The 26,408-nt window shown below is 39.9% G+C and overlaps 2 protein-coding genes across 2 annotated transcripts in view; one reads left to right on the top strand and one right to left on the bottom strand.

Annotated features, from left to right (window-relative positions):
- Window positions 1-26,408, bottom strand: part of TRPC5 (transient receptor potential cation channel subfamily C member 5) — a 160,174-nt gene that overhangs the window by 96,913 nt on the left and 36,853 nt on the right. The window contains exon 2 of the mRNA XM_065915436.1: window positions 21,570-22,091. Coding sequence (XP_065771508.1) covers window positions 21,570-22,091 — 522 coding nt within the window. The remainder of the gene's footprint in view (window positions 1-21,569; window positions 22,092-26,408) is intronic.
- TRPC5OS (TRPC5 opposite strand) lies at window positions 11,494-11,814 on the top strand. The gene has a single exon (XM_065915993.1). The coding sequence runs from the start codon at window positions 11,494-11,496 to the stop codon at window positions 11,812-11,814; it is 321 nt and encodes a 106-aa protein (XP_065772065.1).

The raw sequence follows: 26,408 nt of genomic DNA, 5'->3' as shown, positions 1-26,408 counted from the left end.
TAACTTTCCATAGAATATATATACCACAACTTTTTTATCCATTCATCTGTTGATGGACATCTAGGTTTCTTCCATGTCCTGGCTATCATAAACAGTGTTGCAGTGAACATTGGGGAACATGTATCCTTTTGAATTGTGGTCCCTGACATCTTTATCCTAGTCCAAAGTTATGTTGGTTCTAACCATGAGATGAAGTATATCTCAGGTACTCCCTTCCAGCTTTTGTAATGCCTGCAGGTGTCTCCCTTACTACCTTCCAGGATCACTAGTCAGTACCCAGGATGCACCACACACTGCTTCCTGGATCCCTGAATTTTCTTCAGAACAATTATATTAGATAGCATTTATCAAGAGCTTACTATATACTAGGGACCATTCTAAACTCATTGTATATGTTAACTTATGTAATTATCACAATTGTTATTATCTTCATTTTACAGATGAGGAAACAGGCAGAGTCGTTTGGCAGACTTCTAGTTAGTATGTGAAAAAGTTGTAATTCAAATATATATTTGTTTGCCACAGATCCTACTATTACAACCACTCACATTATTTTACTGTCTCTCTTAAAGAAAATACACAAACAAAAATATTTTTCTTTTTTCCCTCTCAGAAAGCTGACAGAATATTTGGGAATAAAATCCCTTATCCTATTACCTCCAAGTTCTGTTTTTATTTCTCTTATTTTAGACCTCATCATTTGCACTGGTAATATTTAAAAGCCAAGAATCTCTCTAGAAGTATTACAGCTCTTTTAAGGCTCTCTGGGTGCCTGTGGACTTCTCATAACAATCAGGATTCAGGGGCAAGCCTCTGCAGTGTTCCACCAAGTCAAGATGGGGTTTCTGTCCTCATGTTTGAAGAGTGTTCTGAGGAAACTATTTGTCTGTCTAGGAAAATAACCAAGAGATATATATTTTCAAAAGTGGCTGTTTTTCTCCAGTGACAAAGTTGTTTTTCTGAAAGGTAAGCAAGAATCTGTGATTCTCTCTGCAGCAGTGAACAAATTTGGAGGAGGAAGAAAGAAATTCAGTAGAATTTGGTTTAAATTGACCATAAGGACATTTCCTACCCTCAATTTTTTCAGTTTCTGTTTTGAATTTTTTATATATTTTGAAGAAGGTACCATGTTTAGCTCTTCAGCGACACAATTCTTTCCTTTCTTTCTTGATAAATTAAAGATGGTTCGTGGGGATTTTAAATGTCAGATCCTATAACAGGCAGATGCCTTATTGCACACAGGTTTGTTTTTTTTAATGTAAAGGTTTGTAGCTTTATTTTTTCTTAAAAAAAAGTTTGAAGGGCAGATCCTATTGCTTTCTTCATTGTAGCCCCTCAGAGAGCTCCGGCTATGTCAAAATTTTAAAATTTGCCCTTTGGGATTGAGGACGTCTTGATGTTTCCTCAGGGGTGGGGAGGGCAATGACAAGTAGTGTGAAAGTGAAAGTCGCTGAGTCGTGTCCAACTCTTTGCAACCCCATGGACTATACAATCCATGGAATTCTTCAGGTCAGAATACTGGAGTGGGTAACCTTTCCCTTCTCCAGGGGCTCTTCCCAACCAAGGGATCAAACCCAGGTCTCCCACATTGCAGGCAGATCTTTACCAGCTGAGCCACCAGGGAAGCCCAAGAATACTGGAGAGTGTAGCCTATCACTTCTCCAATGGATCTTCCCAACCCAGAAATTGAACCAGGATCTCCTGCATTGCAGGCAGATTCTTTACCAACTGAACTATCATGGAAGCTCTAGAGGTAGTGTATGGGGGTGTTATTTAAAAAACTATGTTAAATGCATGTATCCAAATTCTACTGCTGGCACTGCAGCAGTAGAAAAGGGAGCATTATTAGAACATTTACTGTTTGTAAATAGGAAACTGGCACCTATACTCCCAAAAGGAACATTTTTGAGGAGGCTGGGCCACATGGCATCCAGGATCTTAGCTCACCGACCAGGGATTGAAGCTGCATCCCCTGAATTGGAAGCATGGAATCTCAACCACTGGACTGCCAGGGAAGTCCCTATAAAGGCATGTTTTAATCTCTCCCACATAACTGCCTCTGTTCCTGTTGGATGTGAACTAATTGACCTTGTCTGATGCAGAAAAATTTAACGACTATAAACACAGATCCAGAGGACTTGGATGCCTATGCTCCTTTTCCATCCTACTGTTAGATGCTTACTGCCAGTTTGCCAGCTATGAGCGTCACAGAACAGTAGGGTAGGACTATCAGCTAAAGGAAAAATGGTGGCTTTTGATTAGTTATGCTGACAAAAATATCACAAGAATGAGATTAATAAAATCTATGGGGTTAAAGATTCTCATTATCAGATGGACATCATGGCCTGTCCCAGCTGTCTTTCTGAACTTTTTGTAAGATATGGGTTATTTCATCTTCTGTCAATTTGCAATTCCATCCAGCTATACAGGTCTCTTGCTTTACGTAGCCCTGCCATGAAGTAGGCCAAGGATTCTTCTCTGTACCTTCAGACTTCATTCCATTTCTTATTTATTTATTTATTCATTATTTTGGGCTGTGCTGGGTCCTCATTGCTATGGAGGCTTTTCTCTAATTGTGGTGAGCAGGGGCTAATCTCTAGTTGCAGTGCGCTGGTTTCTCATTGTGGTGGCCTCTCTTGTTGTGGAGTGCAGGCTCTAGTGTGTATGGATATAGTTGCAGCACGTGGTCTCAGTGGTTGTGGTTCCCAGGCTCTAGAACCCAGGCTCAACATTTGTGGCACTCAGGCCTAGTTGCTCCATGGTATGTGGGATCTTCCCAGTTAAACCTGTGTCCCCTGCAGTGGCAGTCAGATTCTTTGCCACTGAGCCACTTGGAGAGCCCCTTCATCCCATTTCTATTGGCTATGATGACTGGTTCTCCGAATCCTGGCAAGACTCTCATCACTGTCTTGCTGTCTTTACTGATTTTATAGGAAGGAAACCCTAAAGTTAAAATAACAATTTTGTAAAATATAGCATATATAAGGTGAAGTGCATCAATTATTTTGTACAGCTGAATGCTTTTATCAACAGAACATTTCCAGCATTGCAGAAGGTTTCCCCACATTTCTTCTCAGTCAAAAGCCCACCCCCACTCAGAGGTAACCACTACATTCACTTTTGTTCTACAGATTCATTTGCCTGTTCTTAAAGTTCATGTAAATAGAATTATACAGTATGTACTTTAAGGCATCTGACTTCTTTCAACTTTCTTGTTCGTGCATTTTTGTGGACAGTAGTAATCATTTATTTTATATATTTAGGAGTAGAATGACAAGGTTGTTCAAGAGAGGCATATTTAGTTTTAATAGATACTGCCCAACAGTTCCAAGGAAGTTGTACAAGTTAACATTTTCACCAACAATGTATGAGAGTTCTAGTTGCTCCATGTTCTTCTCAATGCTTGGTATTGTCAGTTTTTGTTGTTGTTGTTGTTGTTTTTCAATTTTAGCTATTTTGGTGGGGATTTGTGTGTCTTGGCTGTCAGTTTAATTTGCATTTTCTGAATATCCAATAATGATGAAAATCTATTAATATGCTTGAAGGCCATTTAAAAGTTCTCATCTGTGAAGTGTCATTCAATTCTTTGTTCCATTTTTAACATTTTTAAAAATTGCATTGTCTTTTTTTGTAACTATTGATTTGAAGAAGTTTAAAATAAATGTATATACTTGATACAAGTCCCTTGTTAAATATATGTTTTGTGAATATTCTCTCCCAGTCTGTGGTTAGCCTTTTCACCCTCTTAAAGTGTCTTTTGATAAACGGGTCACAAAGAGTCGGACACGACTGATCGACTTTCACTTTCACTTTGATAAATGGAAGTTCTTGTGCATGCTAAGTCGCTTCAATTGCGTCTGACTCTTTGCGACCCCACGGACTGGACTGTAGCCCGCCAGGCTCCTCTGCCCATAGGATTCTCCAGGCAAGAATAGTGGAGTGGTTTGCCATTTTCTTCTCCAGGGGATCTTCCCGACCCAGGGATTGAGCCCATGTCTCTTATGTCTCCTGCGTTGGCAGGCGGGTTCTTTACCACTAGCGCCACTGGGAAGCCTTAATTTTAATGAAAACCATTGATCAATCTTCTTTCCTAGTTAATGCTTTTTGTGTAGAGTAAGAAATCTTTACTGAAGATCATGAAGATATTTGTCAATGGCTTGATCTAGAAGATTTACCTTTCACATTTAGGTCTATGAAAGATTGAAAGCCTAGTCGATCAGTCGTGTCCGACTCTTTGCGACCCCATGAATTGTAGACTACCAGGCTCCTCCATCCACAGGATTTTCCAGGCAAGAGTACTGGAGTGGGTTGCCATTTCCTTCTCCAGAGGATCTTCCCGATCCAGGGATCGAACCCGGGTCTCTCGCATTGTAGGCAGACACCTTACTGTCTGAGCCACCAGGGAAGTCCCAATTAGGTCTATAGTCCGTTTCAAATTATTGTTAGTAGTCGTATGTCCAATGTGAGGTAACAGTCATGTTACACTGATTTGCACTGGGAGGACCCAGAGGAGTCAGGTAGAGAGGGAGGGGGGAGGGGGGATCGGGATGGGGAATACGTGTAACTCTATGGCTGATTCATGTCAATGTATGACAAAACCCACTGAAATATTGTGAAGTAATTAGCCTCCAACTAATAAAAAAAAATTTAAAAAGAAAGTTGAAAAAAAAAAAAAATAAAAAAAAAGTAAAAAAATAAATGATTTGTTTGTTCTTATATTAGTACCATGCTGTCAAATAACTGGAGCTGCATAGCTAGCTAACTTTAGTATCTGATAGTATATGCAGTATATGTCCTCCAATTTTGTTCTGCTTTAAGATGTTTTGGCTATACTAAGCCCTTTATGGCTTCCCTGGTGGCTCAGAGAGTAAAGCGTCTGCCTGCAATGTGGGAGGCCTGGGTTCGATCCCTGGGTCGGCAAGATCCCCTGGAGAAGGAAATGGCAATCCACTCTGGTACTCTTTGCCTGGAAAATCCCATGGATGGAGAAGCCTGGTAGACTACAGCTGATGGGGTCGCAAAGAGTCGGTCATGACTGTGGGACTTCACTTCACTTCAAGTCCTTTATATATATCCTTACACATTTTAGAATCACTTTGTGCCTTCTGGGGATGGTTTTGAGCTTATTAACTCAAGTGAGCCTCCCCATGCCCTCGCAACTTCAAAATCTACGTAACATTTGAGGCAGAGACCAGTAGAGTTATCTGTGGGAGGCCCCTCCCTTTTCGCGATAATTTGCCACTGAAGTACCGCGAGACTTGGGAGGTTTTACTTCTGTGTGCGATGACCACCAAACTCGGCTAACTCAGGTAAGGAAGATTAGCCCAGCATTTCAGGCTTCTCAAATTTCCAATCCAGTATGTTAGCCTCCAAATTTATGCAAATTTCTCATTTTCCTCAGTAGAATCCCTCTGCCTCGGTGCCAAGTCTCATCTTTGACTTGTACACGGAATTAGCGAAGTGAACACATTCGTCTCAGTGAAGAAAAAAGTCGGTGATTATCGCTCACTTAGGAACGACTCTTTACCTCAGAAATTTTAGTTCATCTTGTCCTTGTTTCTATAGATTGTAGTATTTAAAAAAACTTACTAATTTTGCAGTTTATCTTTTGTTGTTGTTGTCGTTGTTTTTAGTTGTGGCGAGAGCGTTCACATCCCACTTGAACGTGAAAGTCCAGTGAACATTTGGTTGGCATAACCTTGACCCTCTCACCCATCTTGACTGAATCACCGGTGAGTAGTTTATGAGGGGGCCAATTCAGTAGGTCAGTGGAAGGGCAGGTATTAATAAAATGGACACAGCATTCCTGTCACAGATAATGGGGGTTGCTGTGGACTGATGTGGCTCTCTCCATCCTTCTGCCTTAGAACTCACAGTCAACTTGGAATTCAGCCAGTTTCCAGGGATGGGAAATGAGATTAACATCCTCTCAGAGTTCTATTCTTGCTTAGAATGAGATGTCAGTGCTGGATCTGACATTGATAAGGTGTCACAATAAGGTATATTTTCCTCCTGTAGGCACCTGAATTTGTACTCTCTGGCATGAGACTTTAGGAATCAGACCTGGGCTGGCTTCCAATTCAGTATCTTTACTTACCATGTGACTGTGGGAAAGTTACTTGATTTCTCTGTTCCTCAGTTTTTCCATCTGTAACTTCACAGAGTTATTGAGAGGATTAAATGTACTAATAGAAAAAAAAAGTACCTGAAGTGTAATAGGTCTTTAATAAATGTGAACATTTATTAGAATATTTATGGGCATGCCATCTCATCTGATATATAGTTTTTGAGATTGGGGATTATGCTTGATTACTTTTTGGGGGCAAGTAAAATTTACATATAGTGACATGTACAGATATTAAGAGTACCATTCAGTGAGTTTTGAAAAATGCATAATGTTATAACCCATCACCTCAAAAAGTTCTCTTTTGCTTCTTCCAATCAGTTTCCACTCCCCAGATGCAATTGCTATTTTTATTTTTCCACCATAGATCATTTTGCATTTTCTAGAATTGCATATGAATAGAATCATACAATATATATTCTTTTGGGTCTGGCTTCTTTCATAAAGTGTAATGTTTTTGATATCCATCCATATTTTTATCCCTAGCAGCAGTGGCTTTCCTTTTATTACTGATTAGTATAACGTTGTATGAATAAACCACAGTTGATCCATTCTCCTTTTGACTGACATCTGGGTTCTTTCCGCTTTTTTTGGTTACCATGCATAAAGCTGGCTATAACCATTCTTTTCAAAAGTCTTTTTGTGAACTTTCATTTCTCTTGGATAAATACCTCAGAGTGGAATTGCTGGGATTGGATACGTGCTTGCCTAGTTTTATAAGAAACTGCAAGACGTTTTCAAAAGGGTTGTATCCTTTCACATTCCCACAAGCAGTGGGTGAGAATTCCAGTTGCTCTACATCTCCATCAACATTTGGTATTATCAGTCTTTGATTGTAGCTATTCTGGTGAGTGTGTTGTGGTATTTCATTGTGATGTTAATTTGCATTTCCCTGATGACTAAGATATAGAATATATTTTCTTGTGCTTATTAGCTGTTTATTTTTCTTCCTTTGTGAAATGTTTGTTAAACTCTTTTGCCCATTTTTAAAATTGTCTTTTTCTTTTTTTCATTTATTTTTATTAGTTGGAGGCTAATTACAGTATTGTAGTGGTTTTTGTCATACATGTCTTTTTATTTTTGAATTGTTGAAGCTCTTTATATGTCATGGTTACAAGTTCTTTGTCAAATATATGTTTTGTGAATATTTTCAGTCTGTGCATTGCTTGCTCATTTTATTAACCATGTGTTTTGATGAATTGGTTTATCTTTGTACCCCTGCTATTCATACATATTTGAAACTTGATAATATCTACTGAATGAAAGAGTTAAAAGTTGTCCCTCCCTCCCTTCTTCCTTTCCTTTCTTTAACAACACTTAGTGGTTACCTATGTGGCAGTCACTCTTTCTATTTTGCAGAAAACAGAAGAGTCAAGCTTCCTAATTTCATGAAACTCCATTTTAGTCTAAATGTGGGAAGGGGTGAGAGACAGAAAAACAAATGAATAAACAAGAAAATTTGAAGTGATTATAGGTGCTAGAATATAAAAATGTGCTGTATGCATAATGAGCAAGGGATGGTTAAGAGGCTTTTTCAGGTTGGAGGGTCAGAAATTAGAGATGATATTTAAGCTGCGACCAGAATGACAAGAAACCATTTTTTTCTAAGGGAATGGGATTCTAGGCAGAAGTAACAGCTAATAAGATGGTCCTTACGATGAGTTGGGACTAGGTGCAAACTACCCAAAATACACTGTTAGGCAAACACCTTAGGGTTAGGGGTTGCTTTAGAAATTATCATAACTGGAATAAGCTGATGCTATGCTGTTAGTCTTCTTAGCACTGCAGTATTTGGCAATTTCTCAACACCCTCCCTGCCCTCCCTCCCCACATCCCCAGCTTCTAGGTTCCAAGATGCTTTGAATATAGAAATTGTGGATTAGCTAACATAGTGGTCAACAGGATTAAGGCTAGGTTGGGAAATTTTTTCCCATCAAAGGTAACCATGAGACAGAAAAAATAAATCAAGGGTTACATAAATAATAGGTAACTTCATTTGTCTTTGGGCTTCCCTAGTAGCTCAGCTGATAAAGAATCTGCCTGCAATGCAGACCCCAGTTCGATTCCTGGGTCAGGAAGATCCACTGGAGAAGGGATAGGCTACCCACTCCAGTATTCTTGGGCTTCCCTGGTGGCTCAATTGGTAAAGAATCAGCCTGCAATGTGGGAGACCTGGGTTTGATCCGTGGGTTGGGAAGATTCCCTAGAGAAGGGAACGGCTACCCACTCCAGTATTCTGGCCTGGAGAATCCCAGATAGTTTTTAAAAGGGCTTCCCTGGTGGCTTAGTTGGTAGAGTCTGCCTGCAATGTGGGAGAGCTGTATTCAATCCCTGGGTTGGAAAGATCCCCTGGAGAAGGAAATGGCAACCCACTCCAGTATTCTTCTGGAGGGGGCTTCCCAGGTGGCACTAGTGGTAAAGAACCCGCCTGCCAATGCAGGAGACATAAGTGATGTAGGTTCAATCCCTGGGTTGAGAAGATCCCCTGGAGGAGGGCAGGGCAACCCACTGCAGTATTCTTGCCTGGAGAATCCCATAGATAGAGGAGCCTGGTGGGTGACAGCCCATGGGGTCACAGAGTTGGACATGACTGAGTGACTAACACTTCCGCTTTTCATTTGTCTTTATAAAATAGCAACATATGAAATGTTCTACCTCTCTGCTTTTTACACTTAGATTGTGTCATAAAAAAACTCTATAAACAGGATACCTATTTGATAAATTGACTATAATTTGTTTCTAAATTTTGACCAGTTTCAAGATAGATGGAAGAAAAGATGTGAAGGAATAGTGAAAGATGGCAATACAGAGAGAATGAAATAGAATGAAACACATAGGTGATTAAATGAGGTGTGTTGGCTAAGAGCATTAATTAAAAAAGAGTCCTAGGGGGAGGTAAAGAAGCTGAGAAAAGAAACTGGGTGAAAGGGAAGCCAGGCATTAAATAGGTTTTGTGTGAGTACGTTCCTATCACCCTCTTGTGCCCTTGGGCTATGGGCACCATAGTAAGTTATTGCTTCCTTTGAAAAAGGTGATGGGGCTCTCTAGTAGTATTTAATACACTTTATTTCTGTATCTTTCTTCTCATGACCTGATTCATGCTCTACACTTATACCAAATTACTTCTATGATTTTTCCCATTATTTCCTTTCACAAAGCAGAGATTTCTTGTGAGTTTAACTGCCATGTGTCTAATACCCATTCTCCCCTACTTCAGATGGAAAGTTGCCTCCAACCAAAATCGTGTCTTCTGGGTATCACAGTGAAGACCCTCATCACCAGGGAAAACCCTATGGCTACTATCAGGATTTTGGATTAAAAAAATGTGTGGTTCTGACAGGACTTATGCTAGGTGAAGATACTATGTAATTGAGTAGGTCAAACCATGTACTGTGGAAACCAGCAAGCTCCATGTGAACTTCACAGACCTTCTCGCTGATGACTTGCTTTACTTCAATAAAGGAAGGCTTTAGGAGTTCAAGTAGCTGGGGTAAAGTCTGAGGCTTGCTGGGCTCCACTGTGGTCAGAACTGCTGGAAACAGGGCAAAGACAGATTATGCAGTATCCTAAAAGAGTGACATGGATGGCTGCTTCCTAATATTCTCCACTAGAAAAAAACTTGACTGAGGCTGGAGAGAGGAAACCAGACCAATTTGCAGGACTGGTAGCTAGAAATTTAATATGTATATATGCCCAAGAAAACAACTGGCCAAAAGTACATAGCTATACTGATCAGCTGTGGACCGGAGATATATATTCTAATAGAAAATTACAGACTGTCCTACTGCAGGAAAAACAATCTGGTGAAAGGAGATATGAAAATAAGTCAATGAAAGGAATTTATCAATTCATGTAGGGCATGTGCCAGCTCATCAGAATGGAAAGACAGAATAATCTACTTAGAATAAGAGAGGAGACAATCTGACTGCCCCCCCAAGAAAAAAAACTAATACAGATTCTACAGTCTTGGGAACTCCAAATCTCAAATCAGGGCCCTTGTCAGTTCAATTTAAGGTTGCAGATTGGGCATGTGAAACCTCAGGGCATGTGGATATGAACATTCTAAGTAGGCAGAGGAGAGAGTGTAAAAAACAAAGCCTATGAATCAAACAAACGCATAAGCAATATGAGCTATGTCAAATTACTAAATTTGTTTGTTGCATTCTCAACAAAACAAAAGTTTGTTGCATTCTCAACAAACTCATTTTTAAGGGGAGCAGAGGTTGGTAAGGGCTTCCCTGGTGGCTCAGATGGTAGAGAATCTGCCTGCAGTGCAGGAGACCTGGACTCAGTTCCTTGGGTTGGGAAGATCCCCTGGAGAAAGGAATAGCTCCCCACTCCAGTATTCTGGCCTGGAGTATTCCATGGACGGAAGAGCCTGGCAGACTACAGTCCATGGGGTCGCAAAGTGTTGGACAAATGTGATAGGTAGATTATATTGGGCTGTTCTCTAGATTTCTAAACAAAGAGTATTACCTTGAAGAAGTATAAACTTAGGAATAGGGTTTGTAGAGTATATAAGACATACAGATGAGAATAGTATGACCATAGCTTTAGATAAATTTGGGAGAAATAACAGCTAGATATGGAATAGTGGCAGAGATAGGAAATGACCAAAGAACAAATCTTATAACAGAAGTTATATAAAATTTGGAAAAAGACAGAGAATGCGGGACTTCAATTTGTCATAAATTCCCCAGACTACAGGGGCAATCAAAAACTTTAATGAATGGATTATTAAAAACACAGAAATTAGCAGCACCAGATATAAATGGCAATGAGAAAAAGTACTAAGAAAAACATAATTAATTAAAAGACTTAGTATATGTATCTTCCTCAATAGAGATGTTCAAGAAAGATAGACTGCCTGTGCTCACTTTGTTCTCATATCCCATAAGAAGCAGTAATAACCATGAAAAGTATAAAGGGGATTATGAGTAGTAGAGCCTCGTAAGGCCATCCAAAAAGGAGGAACAATAGCTAGCGACACCCTTTCAACCTTATCCTATAGCCAGAACCTGTATGATGGATAAAAACTCAAGGATACTAACTTTATATTTCTCTTTTCTATTATTAGATCTGCTTTGCTGTTTTCTCTTGGCTGTGACAATCTGTCTGATGGTCATTATAATAGCAGTTCACTACTGATACAGACAAGAGTACCATACGTAAATCTTGCGGGAGGTTCACCAACTTTATCAGAAAGTACTGTAGGTCCACTGGCCTCATTGATCATCATTGTAATCATATCAACAGCTTCATTTCTCAACCAAACCAACCACTGCCAGCCCCACAGGATCCATTGTCACCAAGAACCCATTTACTATAGCTTTTAGTAATATTTTACTTACTGAAGAAAGCGTAGAGGCATGGAGTCTGCGTCAGCCCCTGTACTTATTGGTGGACTTATTGACTGTGTAGCCCAGTTAACACGAATAGCTGAAGAGCTTTTACAGTTGATCTCACAAGAACAGGTTCCTTGTAGGGAGCAAAATGATGAAGCAGAAGAAAAAGAAGAAGATGCTTTTTGTCCTGAGGAAGTTCCACTACCAGACCTTCGTCATCTCCCAGACTTAGAATCAATACTGACACCAAGGGAAGATGAAGACCTACTCTTTGATGTAGATCAAGTTATGTTAGAAATGGGTGAATTATATGAACAACAACTCAGTAGTGTTAACAACGAGTGAAGAAATGGCTAAGACCTCATGTACCCCTACCAACATGTGAGAACTGTTCATTTATCTGTTTTAAATATATTCAGAGTTTTCTGAATGTTATCAATAAAAGTTTTTCTCCTAGTTCTGCAGTTTCATTACTAATATTTTATAGCACAAGTTAATATTTTATTTACTTCCGGCAGAGGGTGGTCTCTTTTCTCTTTGTATTTGTGTAAAAAGCTCTGACTTTAGCATGTGGCTCTGTCTTTACTTGTTCTCTTGCTTGGGTTCCTGATAATAGGAGCAAACAACAGCAAAGTAAAGAATCCCCTTATGTAACAATAGAGTGAAGACCTGATGAACTCTCTCACATCTTGGGACCCAGTTTCTACAATGAATGGAAACTAAAAGGGGAATATTCCCCAGGGTGGCATTACAGTGAATGTATTCACACTAACAAGACAATGAATGGGTGAAAGACACTCAGTTGTGTCCGACTCTTTGCAACCCCAGTCCATGGAATTCTCCAGGTCAGAATATTGGAGTGGGTAGCTGTTCCCTTCTTCAGGGGATCTTCCCAACTCGGGGATCGAACACAGTTCATCCGCATTGCAGGCAGATTCTTTACCAGCTGAGCCACAAGGGAAGCCCAAGAATATTGGAGTGGGTAGCCTATCCCTTCTCCAGCGGATCTTCCCGACCCAGGGATGGAGTCAGGGTCTCCTGCATTGCAGGCGGATTCTTTACTAACTGAGCTATCAGGGAATCCCAGTATTGTGGCACTTTTTCTTGAGAAAATATAACTACTTACTAGGCCATTCAGACAGAATGTGTTAGCTAAAGGATGCTATACCGGCCTGGGAGAAAAAAAGTCTGAGAAAATAGTTATCTAAGAGAGAATAAAACTTCAGAAAGGTTTACAGATAACTCTTGCCAGGAAGACACCTTTGAAAAAGCTGAGGCCAGGAAGTTCCAATGCAGTACTGACTGTTCCCTCAAATGCTGACCCACATCACAACTACTCTGCAACACTGTTTCTCAAATGGAAATGTCAAGTTACACCAAATAACAAGAGAGAAGTACTAGTACTAGAAGGGCTGGTTAAAGCCCTAATGAGAAGTGTTCACCTATGGAAAAGTCAGACACTTGAGGCATAGGTTTAGAGATGATGGTCCATAAGTAGAAGCGGATAAAGTGTTCTTGGATATAACTGCATTTATAATGAATAGCTGATAGGCTTATTATAAGGGAAACTGCCGCAACTTTGACTTGGAAACCTTTACTGAGAAATGGGAGCAATAATAAACTGAAACAAAATGTACACCTATAGGTATACAATATAGTGATTCCCAATTTTTAAAAGTTATGCTCCATTTAGGGTATCTTAGGTAGTGCCATGGTAAAAAATCTGCCTGCCAGTGCAGGAGACCTGGGTTTGATCCCTGGATCAAGAAGATCCTCTGGAGTAAGAAATGGCAACCTGCTCTAGTATTCTTGCCTGGGAAATTCCATGGACAAAGGAGCCTGGCAGGCTACAATCCATGGAGTCGCAAAGAGTTGGACATGACTGAGTGACTGAACACACACACACATACACACACTCCATCTTATAATTATTATAAAATACTGGCTATATTCCTCGTGTTGTACAATATATGCTTGTAGCTTATCTTATTCCTAACAGTTTGTACATATTACTCCTCTGCCCCATCTTGTCCCTCCCTTCCCCTGTCTCCCCACTGGTAGCCATTCTATATTTGTGAGTTTACTTCTGTTTTTTTTTTTTTAATATCCACAAGCTTGTTGTATTTTTTAGAGACTATTTTGAAATTAGAAGAACTAGGGAGCTAATGAAATAGAACAGTATGAGAAAGTTTCACTGTAGACTGCTATGTGGAAAGATTGATAGAGTAAATAAGGATCCAGGAGACTTAGAGGGGTGATAAAAGACACAAAGAGGAGAAATAAAAGTTATATTACAAGCAATTACTGTGGATAATTACAAACCATACCAGACAGCAGATTGAGGGGCTATTCTGTTGCAATAACTGGACAAACTGAGTCTTACTTGCCCAGAGTAGGTGACTCTATACACTGAGTCCAACATGGTAAATAACAGATGCAGTGCAATGGAACTCTGCCACATTAACCTAAATAGAACAATGGGAAAGCAAGAAGTAGCCATTTATCCCCACCATTCCAATAAGAGCAGTTTTATAAGGAAAAATTAGTGAGTAGAGTTAAATAAGGAAAACTATATATGTAGTAACCAAGAAGAAGAATAAGAGAGGAACTGAATAGAAGCTAAAAGATAGAATCTATGCTTTAATCAAAGACTTAGAAATAGTCAGGGAAGAGATACACTCTCCACTAGAAATTTCGACTTTAGAAAATTGGGCTATAATTTGGTGTCACAGTAAATCTTAAGGCATGAATACTTGCACAAGATCAGGAAACATATCCAAGTAGAGACCATCAAGCAGACATCAATCTGCTATGATTTTTTTTGGTGAGCAATTTAACTATAAATGGAAAGACCTGGTGCTCAAGTATGATCGATACTGAAGGGTAGCTATTCTTCCAAGTAGAACTTTGGAATATGAACTTTATGATGATTCCACAGCAGATTAGTGTGAGCCTGTTAAAATTGTTAGTTGTAATGAAAGAACACAATCAAGCATACTTACTCAGGCAAGTCATCAAAATACATCAAGTGAAATCTATGAGACTACTCCAGACATTGAAACAAGATAAAGCTTGAACCAGCCTATAAAACAATAGTCAAACATGGTCCTTAAGTGTCAAACAAGAAACTGCTACAACCTTGTAATATGTGGAACTGTCTAGCCTCCTGGCTACATGGGTCACCTAGAAAGATTATACCACAATGGCACCTCAAGATTAGATAAAAATATACTGCAATGTTTGCTTTGGTTGTGTGATTATATGTGTTAAGATGTGGGCTTCCCTGGTGGCTCAAGATGGTAAAGAATCCGCATGCAATACGAGAAACCTGAGTTGAATCCCTGTGTTCGGAAGATCCCTTGGAGGAGGCAACGGCTACCCACTCCAGTATTCTAGTTTGGAGAATTCCATGAACAGAGGAACCTGGCAGGCTCCATGGGGTCACAAAGAATTGGACACAACTGAGAGACTCACTTTTTTTTCAACACTGCTCCAAGCAATGGATTGTTGTATTAAGTATGTTTGCTCTTATGGGGCAGAATTAGAATTAAAGATAATAGTGATAAGAAATAAGAGTAAGAAGTAAGAACATACTTAAGAATAAGAACTAGTAGGGAAGATATTTTTGGGAGAGAGAATAAGTAACAAGTTGTCAACAGTTATGCAGCTCTCTGGGCTTCCCAGGTGGTGCTAGTAGTAAAGAACCTGTATGCAAATGCAGGAGACGCGAGAGATACGGGTTCAATCCCTGGGTTGGGAAGATCCCCTGGAGAAGGAAATGGCAACCTGCTCCAGTATTTTTGCCTGGAGAATCCCATGGACAGAGGAGCCTGGTGCGGTACAGTTCATAGTGTTGCAGAGTTGGACATGACTGAAGCAGCTTAGCATGCATGCAGCTGTTTATGGTGGCTCTGTCAGATAGTCCTCAACAAATCTCTGAAATATAGTCCTTTCTTGTTTGTGAAATGATAGTTGTAATAACTTTTCTGCCTACCTTCAATGATAATAAGGAACACATAAAATGATACATTTTTCAAAGTTTTGGTTGATATATCTGACAATGGGAAAGAGTATATGAAATCAGGACTTTTTAGGAAGAGTTACAAAATGTCTATATGAAAATACCTAAAAGTCTATGTGACATGTAAAGATTATCCAGTAGTTTTACATTCATTTTCAAAGAGATTAGAGCTTTCTCATTTCACTGCTGCTGCTGCTGCTAAGTCGCTTCAGCCGTGTCTGACTCTGTGCGACCCCATAAACGGCAGCCCACCAGGCTACCCCGTTCCTGGAATTCTCCAGGCAAGAACACTGGAGTGGGCTGCCATTTCATTCTCCAATGCATGAAAGTGAAAAGTGAAAGTGAAGTCGCTCAGTCTTGCCCGACTCTTAGCGACCCTGTGGACTGCAGCCTACCAGGCTCCTCTGTCCATGGGATTTTCCAGGCAAGAGCACTGGAGTGGGTTGCCATTGCCTTCTCTGTCTCATTTCACTGGATGTCAGTAAATATACTGTTATAGTTGGAATAAGTTTTTGTTTCAGTTTTTTTAGCTTTTTCTTCACCAAATTAAATTCTTCTTGGGAGTCTACTCAGTGCTGCTAGGAATAGTAATGAGGGAAAAAACAACAATGAAAAAGCAGCCTTTCAAGAAATAGTGAATTATATTCCATTTAAGGCTAAGATTTTGTTCCCAAGGGAGTTATGTAACTCTGCGCATTATTAACCCACTACTATCCAACTAGATTCATTTTTTACATCAAAGCTGACTATTCTTGTATGGACAATCATATCTTAATACACTAGAGATATTTAGCCATTTTTTCTAGGGTATACTTATTTTCTCAAGGCTCCTATCCTTCCAGGTGCCCTGGAGGAGGGCATGGCAACCTACTCCAGTATTCTTGCCTGGAGAATCCCCATGGACAGAGGAGCCTGGCGGGCCACAGTCCATGGGGTCACAAAGAGTCAGACACGACTGAGTGGCTAAGCACAGCACTGCACATTCCTCCAGATCACATTTAACACTTGTTTTTCTCCTAACAATATAACCCTTAGCTCACAAACCAATTAACCAACCAACCAACAAAATTGTTCAAAAAGAAAAAATAACCTCTAGTTCCTGACATTATTTGGGAGTCATTTGTATTGACAGATATACAACTGTCAGTCTCAAGGGTCAAATCTCTTCAGGGTAATAGTTTTTGAAGGTGATCTCCATTTATACCCCTGAAGAATGAAACTGCATTTTAGCAAGGTAAGGAAAACCATTGAACTCTCTACCCCTTATCACAGTTTCATCTTAATGACCCTAGTAAAATGCTGAAAGCATCTCCAGAGGTATTGTTTAGTTTAACACAAGTATTTATATAAAGTAGACCAGGCAGTCACAGGAAACACAACTTCAGTGTTTTTCAGATTCCTTTAATCAAAGATGCCATTGACAAAATGTGTTGTTTAAAACACATGAATACACATGTCTGTAGATGATAAATTCTGGTAATACTAATCATTTTAAAATAGTTTTATTCTTAGTTAAACTTGGGGAAACTGGCCTTTCTTGAAACCATTATCTTCTCAATTTTTACTGTTGGCAACTCCTAACTTCCAGTTTTGGAAAATCAGTTGTGTTACACCTCATTTTATAGAGAAAAAAATCATTTTTTTTAAAATAAAGCTTTTTTGGCTCCAGGTTTAAGAGACATAGAAACATATTTTCTGTTTGAAACTTTTGATGTGAGCAGGCTTATCTTTGGGTACTTTTTCCTAGTGCATGAGTCTCTGATACAACTCCCTTATAATACCTCCACATGTTGAGAAAATTTCCATTAATACTGGGAATTTCTGCCCTCTTGGAACCACAGCATGCTTTGAAAGAAGATTGAACAAGGTGTCAGCAGGCATGACACTACAAAGTGGAGAAGTGGTAGATCTGTTTTTTCCTACTCTTGAATATAGACTGAGAAGTAACCTACCTGTTCTTAAAGATAGACTCACCATGGTCCAACTGGACTCAAGCATGGAATCAAGTATGAAAAAGAAGACAAAATTTCTCTTTTAGCTCAGTTGTCCCATTCCCATTTAGAGGTTGTCTCTCCTTTGAATAATTCTGGTCCTGGGAGATAATTCTTGTCTAGCCTTCTTCAGAGCCTCAAGGTCATCTCGAAAAACTGGTCTTTAAAAAAATGCCAATTTGTTTGGGGACTTGCAACATGCAACTCTCAAATTGAATGTGTTCCATCAGACCCTGCAGGGTGACTCACTTAAGATATGAATATATTTTTCTTCTTGATGAGTAAGCATATATAAACTATATGCCTGCAAGGAATTTGAGGAATTTTATACAACCTAAAAAAGCTGAATTTTCATTTGCTATAGATATAATAGAAGGGTAAAGTTTACATTCGTTTATTTATGTCCATTGCATTCTGCATAAGGAGAATTTGTATGATGAAAATTGGTGATCAAGTGTAGTGTATAATGTGATAAATTATCAAGACCATGACCTTTTTTATGTTTGTGGCCTTAAGCACTGTATGTTTCACTGTTGTAATGACTAGATAATGGATATTTATTGAACCAATTTATCAGTCTTCTTCCTTAGATCAAAAGCTTTTAAGAATGAAGTGCTCACTGACATCTGAATTATTAGAACCTCAGTAGCTCACCAGGTCTGTGTTCCTTATGAAACACACTAAACTTGAAATTATAAAAACACCCCAAAAATAAAGTCATTGCTGATTTGTTCAAGGTGAGAGTATACAGTCTTAAAATAGACATTGGATTTTAATAGAAAACAATTAGAGACTATACTCATTTGAGGCTCAATGGAACTGCAGACTAAGAAAAAAAAAAACGTTATTTTACAGATTGGGAAGGATTATGGAGTTGTTTAGTGGAAATCATAACTCAGAAGAGGTTTCTAGATTTTGATGAGTATAAATCATGTTTTACATTCTGGAAGCAGTGTCTTTAGAGTGCAAACCTTAAAATATATCTGAATTCTCAAGCTTACCCTGCTTTTGTAACTTAGTTTGAAAAGAAACTAAAGTAAAACTTATCTATGACCATTGTTAAGATAACTTACCTTTGAAAATGTGGAGCCAAATATATAAATTCTAAATTCTGAAGTCTCTGGCCATGGGACTAAATTTTGGGCCATATTTGAGTTTATATGACTCTATGAGGGTATATTTTTCATGATATCATTGACATTGAAGTAGAGAGTCACTCACTATCCTTGCTTTATTTGCCGCAAACCTGGAATTGCAGTTTGACATGTTCTGACTGATACAGTTCAGTCTATCAGATTCCAAAGTTCTCACTGATTTGATTCACAATGATGAGCGAGTATCACCAGACCTAAAATTGTTTATCTTTGCAAAAATACAGTGCTTTTTGGATTACCTTTGTATTACTGCTGAATATCCATAATTTTAATAGCTAAAAGATGCTACTTTGCCAGTGTTATGAATGAAAACTAATGTGGTCTGCAAAATATGAAACTCCGTATGGGCTTACTATCGAAAGAAAAAGTAGACACCCCTAAACTTGTCCATCTTCAAAAACTGACTTGTAATGGTCATGATTGCACAACAACCTGAATGTACTTAATGTCACTGAACTGTAAAGTTAAAAATTGGTTAAAGTGGTAAATTTCATGTTATGAATATTTTACCACAAGTAAACAAATGATACTTTCTACTTTAATGTACATAGCAAATAGACCCTGCGAACAATTCTGGGTTCTCTGATGCTTAACTGAGAGAGCAAAAAGAAATGTAACCTTTTGTCATATTCAGGTTGGTATAAGGATAGTTGAGAAATATATGAATGTATAGAAACATGAAGGTATTCTGTAATAATTTAATAGTAATAAGGGAAATTATGAAATAAGGGATATAGGGGACAAGGTTTTAGAAAAGAAAAAGGGAAAAATGAGGGGAAAAATGATGAGAAGGTTAATAAGGACTGGAGGACAGTGAATGTAGAACCCAAGGGTGATTCCATGGGCATATGCTAAGAAGATCCCCAGAAGAGTGAGGAAGTCATCACAATGATTTCCAAATGGAGAAGTAACTAAAATTGGCAAATGAAGATAAGTATATGAGCAGAATGGATCAAGTGATAAAATAGTTGGGAGATGATCTACCAATACAAAATTGATAAAATGTTGTAATGAAACTGAAAATGTGTTGTCAATTTTCAGGCATATGAGGGCCTAAAATTATGAAGTTTATCTGCTATCTAGTGAGGTAAGGAGTGCAACCTTTAGGTATATTCTGCAATATCCGTTTTTAACACTTCTATTCCCACTATCCCTTTTGCCATCTGGAAGCAATTCGTACTCCAAAAGTACTTGTGGTTTTTCTTCTTAAAGTATTATAGCAATTTATATAAAGTGAAAACTACACTGAAACCGTAATGTACATCATTAATAGAAATACATATATAAAAGTGAAGAAAAGCCAATTAGACCTTATAGCAGACAACTGCTATTTCATATCAATAGTAGGGCAATGAGAGGGAGGGGTAAGGGAGAGGATGGCCATAGCTATATCTATTACCTACAATTTTAGTACATAAAATCAGATCATATACCATGGGTACACAGTGTGTAACAATGAAAATTAATAATAATATTTATTGAATGCCTAATATATACTGAATTTTGTACTATGCATGAGTACATTACCTGTTTTATTTTACTTAAACTTTATATTTCTCCAGGAAGGTAAGGAATCTATTATCCTGTTTTTCGGAAGAGAAAAGTGAGGTTGAGTCACTTCAGGCTTAACGAAATAACTTAAAGCAAGTAGTTGCAAAAACAGGATAAGGAGACTCAGGGGTGGGTCTATCCATTTACTATCCCACCCAGTGCAGCTGTCAATCTCCATGTTGCTCTTTTGTCATATCTTATTCCCTTCAAGATCACCCTGGTACTCTGCCTCATTTCAGAGGGAGAGTATCTTTTCTTCTTGTCTGAGAGAAAGGGACCAAGTGAGCACACATGTAATTTGCCTCAAAGCACGGATGCATGAAGGGATGACTCTACTGACTGCCCTTCAGATAAGCACTTTTTGGTTCAACCTAGTTGAATCTGACTCCAGGAACCATTGGAAGAGAGAGAGAACTGGACATTAAAGTAGATTTATTTTCACAATAGCCCTGTGAAATGGAGGAACAATTGTCACCTCCATTTTACGAGAAAGCCAATGTCCTGAAATTTGAAAGAATTTCTTCAGGTCATAGAGCTGAAGGCCACTCCATCCTCAGCTGCTCTGGTTACAAAGTCCCTGCTCTTTCTACCATGCTTCCTCCTTAAAGAGCTAAATGAAGCCTGCTAGAAGTCTTCCCCAAATTGTTTGATAAGATGGCAAAGATCTGCACTGGCTTGACTGTGAATGTGGCCAAGCTGGAAAGCAAAGCATCTCCTGATGTGATCTGCTTGACCTGACCTGCCTCAAAGAGGTCAACCCTAACAGTTTAGAAGTCACACCATCACAGATGGTACTCAGCCTTTTGTAGAACCACACACTCTGAGTGTGACTTCATCTTTCAAATGTGGATCTCAGTTTTCTTGCCAAAGGACTGCCAAGGACTTAGTTCTGTTAACAACTACCAGCATGCAGACAGTGAGCCCTCTGTGATGACTGTTGCCCTGGTCCCAGTATATAGGGTAGGGTCCTTTTTGTGTGTTCTCAGAAGTTCTTCCTCAGAGCCCTTATGTTAGTTTGTAATTATATATTCACTAACATGATCATTTACGTACTGTCTACTGCTAGCTTGTAAGTTCTATGAAGGTAGGGTTGTGCTTGTTTTCTGTATCCTGAACTCCTAAAATAGTGCTGAATAACTATTTGTTGAATGAATGAGTGCTTTCCCATCATAGAATCAGATTTTCCCCTAATTATCTGGCCATAAAGAAAATACTCAGAGGTTGTATGTGCCTTGGATAAATATGGACCTCACTGTTTTTGAAGCCTGTTTAACCATTTTTTTCGTGGAGAGCGAAGCAATAGGACAATGCTTATTCTTGCTCTGCCACTCTGAACTCTGGAGAACTTAAGCTTCTCTAAAAGCAGAGAAGAGCTCAGCTTACCTCTTTCTGGTGGTATTTGATGGCCACCTTCAGTTTGGCTAGGTCATGGTACTTTTGAGGGTCAAGCTCTTCACTGTGGTCATCTCGATGGTTGAGGATGATCTCCAGTTCCCGGGAGCTCCGAGCCTGGTCCAGCAGGTCTTTGGCAAAGAGCTTGCACTGCTGGGAGAGCTCCTCGTACTCAGCCTTGAACTCATTCTCCACCTTGCTAAGCTCCTTGAGCTCCCAGCCCAGGCGGAAGGCAGTTAGGATGGGGTCCTCGCTTGATAAGGCGATGAGTGAGGGACTTGCCAGGGCTTTATAGATGTTCAGTCGGGAGCGGGAGTGGCGCAGGCTGTCTACCTCTGAACTGGACACACACTCCACACAGTTGCAGCGAATCTGGTGGGGCCGGGGAATAGTGACCCGTTTTTGGACAAGCAGTTTGATGATTTCATAGTTGTTGGTGTGGGCAGCCAGCATGATGGGAGTAATGTCCGGTGTGAACTCAGAGAACTGAGTGTCCATCATTAGAGTGGGGACCTAGGTACATGAAAATGAAAAAAAAAAAAAAAAAAACATAAAAGTGTAAGATTAAAGCTTGGAGCATAGAGCCCATCAAATGTTAATGATTCAGGAACTGGGGTCACCAGTTTTTCGGACAGTTCTTCTTCTTATAATAGCTAGCTGTGAAATCCTTACCTGGTGGCTCAGATGGTAAAGAATCTGCCTGTAATGCAGGAGACCTGGGTTCGACCCCTGGGCTGGGAAGATCCCCTGGGGAAGGGAATGGCAACCCACTCCAGTATTCTTGTCTATGAAATATACAGACAGATGAGCCTGGCAGGATGCAGTTCATAGGGTTGCAAAGAGTTGGACACAACTGAGTGACTAACACACACACACACACATGCCAGGCATACTTTGCATATATTTGCTCATTTAATCCCCACAACAACCTTATGAGGCAAATATTCTCCCCAAATGAAGAATTTGAGGCACACAAAGTTTAAAGAACATACCTAAGGTTATTCAGCTTTACATGTAGAGCCAGGATTCAACCTCAGACAATATGACCCTAGAGCTTGGCTCTTAAAATATGCCAGTTTTGTCTGAGGCACAATGAGAGATGGTACAGAGAAGTGGGGTTTCTTAGGTGGCACTAGTGGTAAAGAAGCCACCTGCCAATGCAGGAGATGTAAGAGACGTGGGTTCAGTTCCTGGGTTGGGAAGATCCCCTGGAGGAGGGCATGGCAACCCACTCCAATATTCTTCCCTGGAGAATCTCATGGACAGAGGAGCCTGGTGGGTTATGGTGTCCACGGAGTCACAAACAGTTGGACATGACTGATGTGATTTAGCATACACATGCATGCACAGAGAAGTGAAGGACATTTTTCTTGGAACTTGGTTAGGTAGATCAGACTTACATAAATTGGTAAGTAGGAGTATGTGTTCATTCCAAATGAGCAGTAGAGACTGCAGAAATATTTGTTTGAAAGGTTAACGATAACCAGTGATCTTAAAGACTATGCCACTAAATCAAGCCTTGGGGGCTGAAGAGAAGACATTCCCAAATTGTGTCCCTGACTTTGTGTCCCTGGTCTTTGAGTGGATCAAAGACCAAGGCCAGACAGTGTTCCTCCAGTTTCCTGTAGATCCCAGCAAAATAGAGAGAATCTGTTATTATCAGGAAGAATTACTCTGTAAATGAGGACGTCTAGGCTCGAGGGATGGGATGAAAGTGAAAGCCGCTCAGTCATGTCTAATTCTTTGCTACCCCATGGACTGTAGCCCTCCAGGCTCCTCTGTCCATGGAATTTTTCAGGCAAGAATACTGGAATGGGTCGCCATTCCCTTCTCCAGGGGATCTTCCCAACCCAGGATTGAACCTGGGCCTCCTGCATTGCAGGCAGATTCTTTACCATCTGAGGGATGAGTTACCAATAGCAAAAAGACATCTGATAAAATTGGTATGTCCATGATGTGATGTTTGGTGTAAATAGCAGCTATAGGTGAAAGGCATGGGTTTCTTTGGGTATTCATGATCATATAGTTCTGGGTGAGTGTACAATGAATTAAAAAAATCTTTCAACTTGAAAATGTGCCTTTTGGGATATGCTACACCCAACAGAAGTGTCTCAGTGTGGTAGAATCTGGATCTAGACCATGAGGAGGACTGGAATAGTCTGAGAACATTTCATGGAGGGGTGGAGGGTCTGAGGATGCAAAGCATGGATAAAATTCCAGGAGATTGTAAAATACTGATCTGAATACATTTTTTTTTTAAAGCAAAGCTCCAAATACTCAGTTTAACTGCGGAGAACAAAAGAATGTGGATAATGGAGATTCTCACAGAATAGACAGATACTATTTTAATTGCTAGTTTCTTTTGACTCTTAAAAAAATAATTTTGGAAACCCATGGTTGCTGGCAAACTGACAAAAGGATGAGTTGCAAGTTTCATCATCTTTGCCTCCTTCCCACCTTGGATGAGGCTTTCCCAAACAGGGCAGCGGACAGAAACCTGGGAGTGGGAGAAAGGTGGTGGAGAAATTTGCCAGGAATCTGTTTCCTTCATGGGGTGGTTGCATCAGCCTTTGAATAGTCGACAATTGGCTGCACATTGGTCATCAATTGCTTGGATAGAGCAGCAAGTAAACATTGTTAAACATTTAGAGGGAGCAGCTACCAACAAGACAGCAGGAAGTGAGCAACTGGCTCATAAAGTAAATTGGACACAGGAAAGAATAATCTCAGAAATTAACATAAGCCTGCAGGCTAAGGAAGAAGTAGGTCTGAGTGGGCCTAGTAATGAACGTAAACACAAACAACCGGCATAAAGCCTAGAATTGGGCGAGATGACAAGTGAGCCGTGTATCATAGACTGCCGGGGAAGACAGGAACTCAGACCCAGAATCTGTCCCTCCTTGGTGCACAGGGGAATTTCTTAATCTCTGTCATGATCTCAAGGCTGGAGGTTGGGGGTGGAGGGAAGATGGCTGGCAGCACAGGATTCCCTGGGTTAGACTGGAAGTACGAGTCTATTCCTTCTCACAATGTTCTTCCTATCCACTCCCTCTACCCACTTCCTTGCTCTTTCTTTTCTTACTCTTGTTCCTTCTTCTCCTTTATGTCAATGCTGACAGACCTACCCAAGACACGCAATGGTACTTGTGAATAATGCTTAGCCCCATTTGTGTCATGGAACTGAAAGGTTGCTGTATATGCCTAGAGTACGATGTGCTTTCCAGAGCCATCTGAATCCATTGTCTTTGACTGGGTGCTCAACAAAGAGCGTCTGATTATCCATTTGTCTCTCTGGGTACAAAACATCAGAGAGTAAGTTTTTTCAAAAGAAATTGGTCTGCAGTGGCCAACCATGTCCTCCTACCAAGAATGCCTTTTCTCCTCCAGTCAGCCTTATCTTTCACAGATTGCCACACCCACCTCATTTGTTGCTCTCTGTATGTATATCCTTGGGGGATCCCCTGTGTGGATCCCCACTTCTCTGCTAGTGAAGGGCCATTGTAAGCCCTGACTTCTTCCATAGATCTCCCCCTTAACTTGATCCCATCCCTCATTGACCACCCAGATGTTGTGGACACTAGGTCACATTCAAGATACCACTCTTCTGAGGTGGGCTTATATTTGTCTTTATTTCATATATGTGTTTCTTGCTTCCTCAATAAGGTTGTGAGGTCTCCAAAGGCAGAGCTATCTTAGTCTGCCCTTGTTTTTCCCATAGCATCTAGAACAGTACTAGACATACAGCAGGCACTCAGCTAAAAGGAAACTCAGAGTCCTATTCTCAAATTAAGAAGCCGATTTTTGTTTACAAGCCTGGCTCCCACAATAGGAATCAATGTGAACTAGTGTCCTTGGGTCTTTTCTTTCTATGTTCCACTAAGAAGGAAGATATTTTAAGACTCTAATGAAGGTTAGTAGATAGGCTCTATATGGATGAGTCTATGACTTTCTATATGAATACCCTAAGGTTACAAATACCTAGGACAATCCCCACATGTCATTTTCACAATGCTATTACTTTAAGATGGAGCCTCTGATCCAAAGTCTACAGATTTCTACTCCTCTTCCCCCCTCTGCATCTTCTCATTCTGCTACTCGTCCCTCTCTAGACTGTGCAGGGACCATGGATTATCACCAGGACAACCACGTAGAGAGTCTATAATTAGGAACAGAGGTTTCTGATAATAATCAGGACTTTGTAATATGGTCTGCAACAAGGGCCAAAGAGATAACAGGTAACAGAATTAAGAGCTAAGTGAGGGTGCAGGTGCATAATTTGTGTGAGTGAATGGTAGAAATGGGTGAGCTGTGGTGCACGTGCCCTCTCTAAGGGGGCATCTGCTGCTCCGTTCCTTGCTCCCATATGCATGAATGAAGGGCTGGTGTAATTTTTCAAGGGAAGTCAGAAATGTGGATTTGGAGGTAGCTTTTCCTACAGTCTTCAATGTTGGCTCAAAAAAGTTAAAGATAGTGTTCAGGCCAAACAAAATACATGTATGAGGCAATTTAGGCCAGAGTGAGCCAGTGTATGACCTTTAAGCTAGCAGAGAAGTTATGGGACTAAGGAGGGATGGGAGAGAAAAAGGCCTCATATGCTATGAGAAGGAACTTAATGTGATCTGTTGACCATAGGGAGCCATTGAAGAGTTTTAATCAGGAAAGTAGCATGGTTGAACAAGTGTTTTACAAAGATCAGTTTGGCTAAAGTGTGGGGAATTGGCAGAGGTGTATGTGCTAATAAATGTTTAACAAGTAGCTTTCTACTTTAAAAAATCTTGATTTATAGTGTTTGCCAATTTTTGTGGTGTAAATTCTCCCACTGTGGCCAAT

This window comes from Muntiacus reevesi, chromosome X, assembly GCF_963930625.1.
Source record: "Muntiacus reevesi chromosome X, mMunRee1.1, whole genome shotgun sequence".
NCBI lineage: Eukaryota > Metazoa > Chordata > Mammalia > Artiodactyla > Cervidae > Muntiacus > Muntiacus reevesi.
Note: the sequence above shows the minus strand (reverse complement) of the source record. Positions and strands in the feature narration are given on the sequence as shown.

Excerpts from the sequence above, each read along its gene's own strand:
- TRPC5OS (XM_065915993.1), top strand. The coding sequence starts at position 11,494 with ATGGAGTCTGCGTCAGCCCCTGTACTTATTGGTGGACTTATTGACTGT.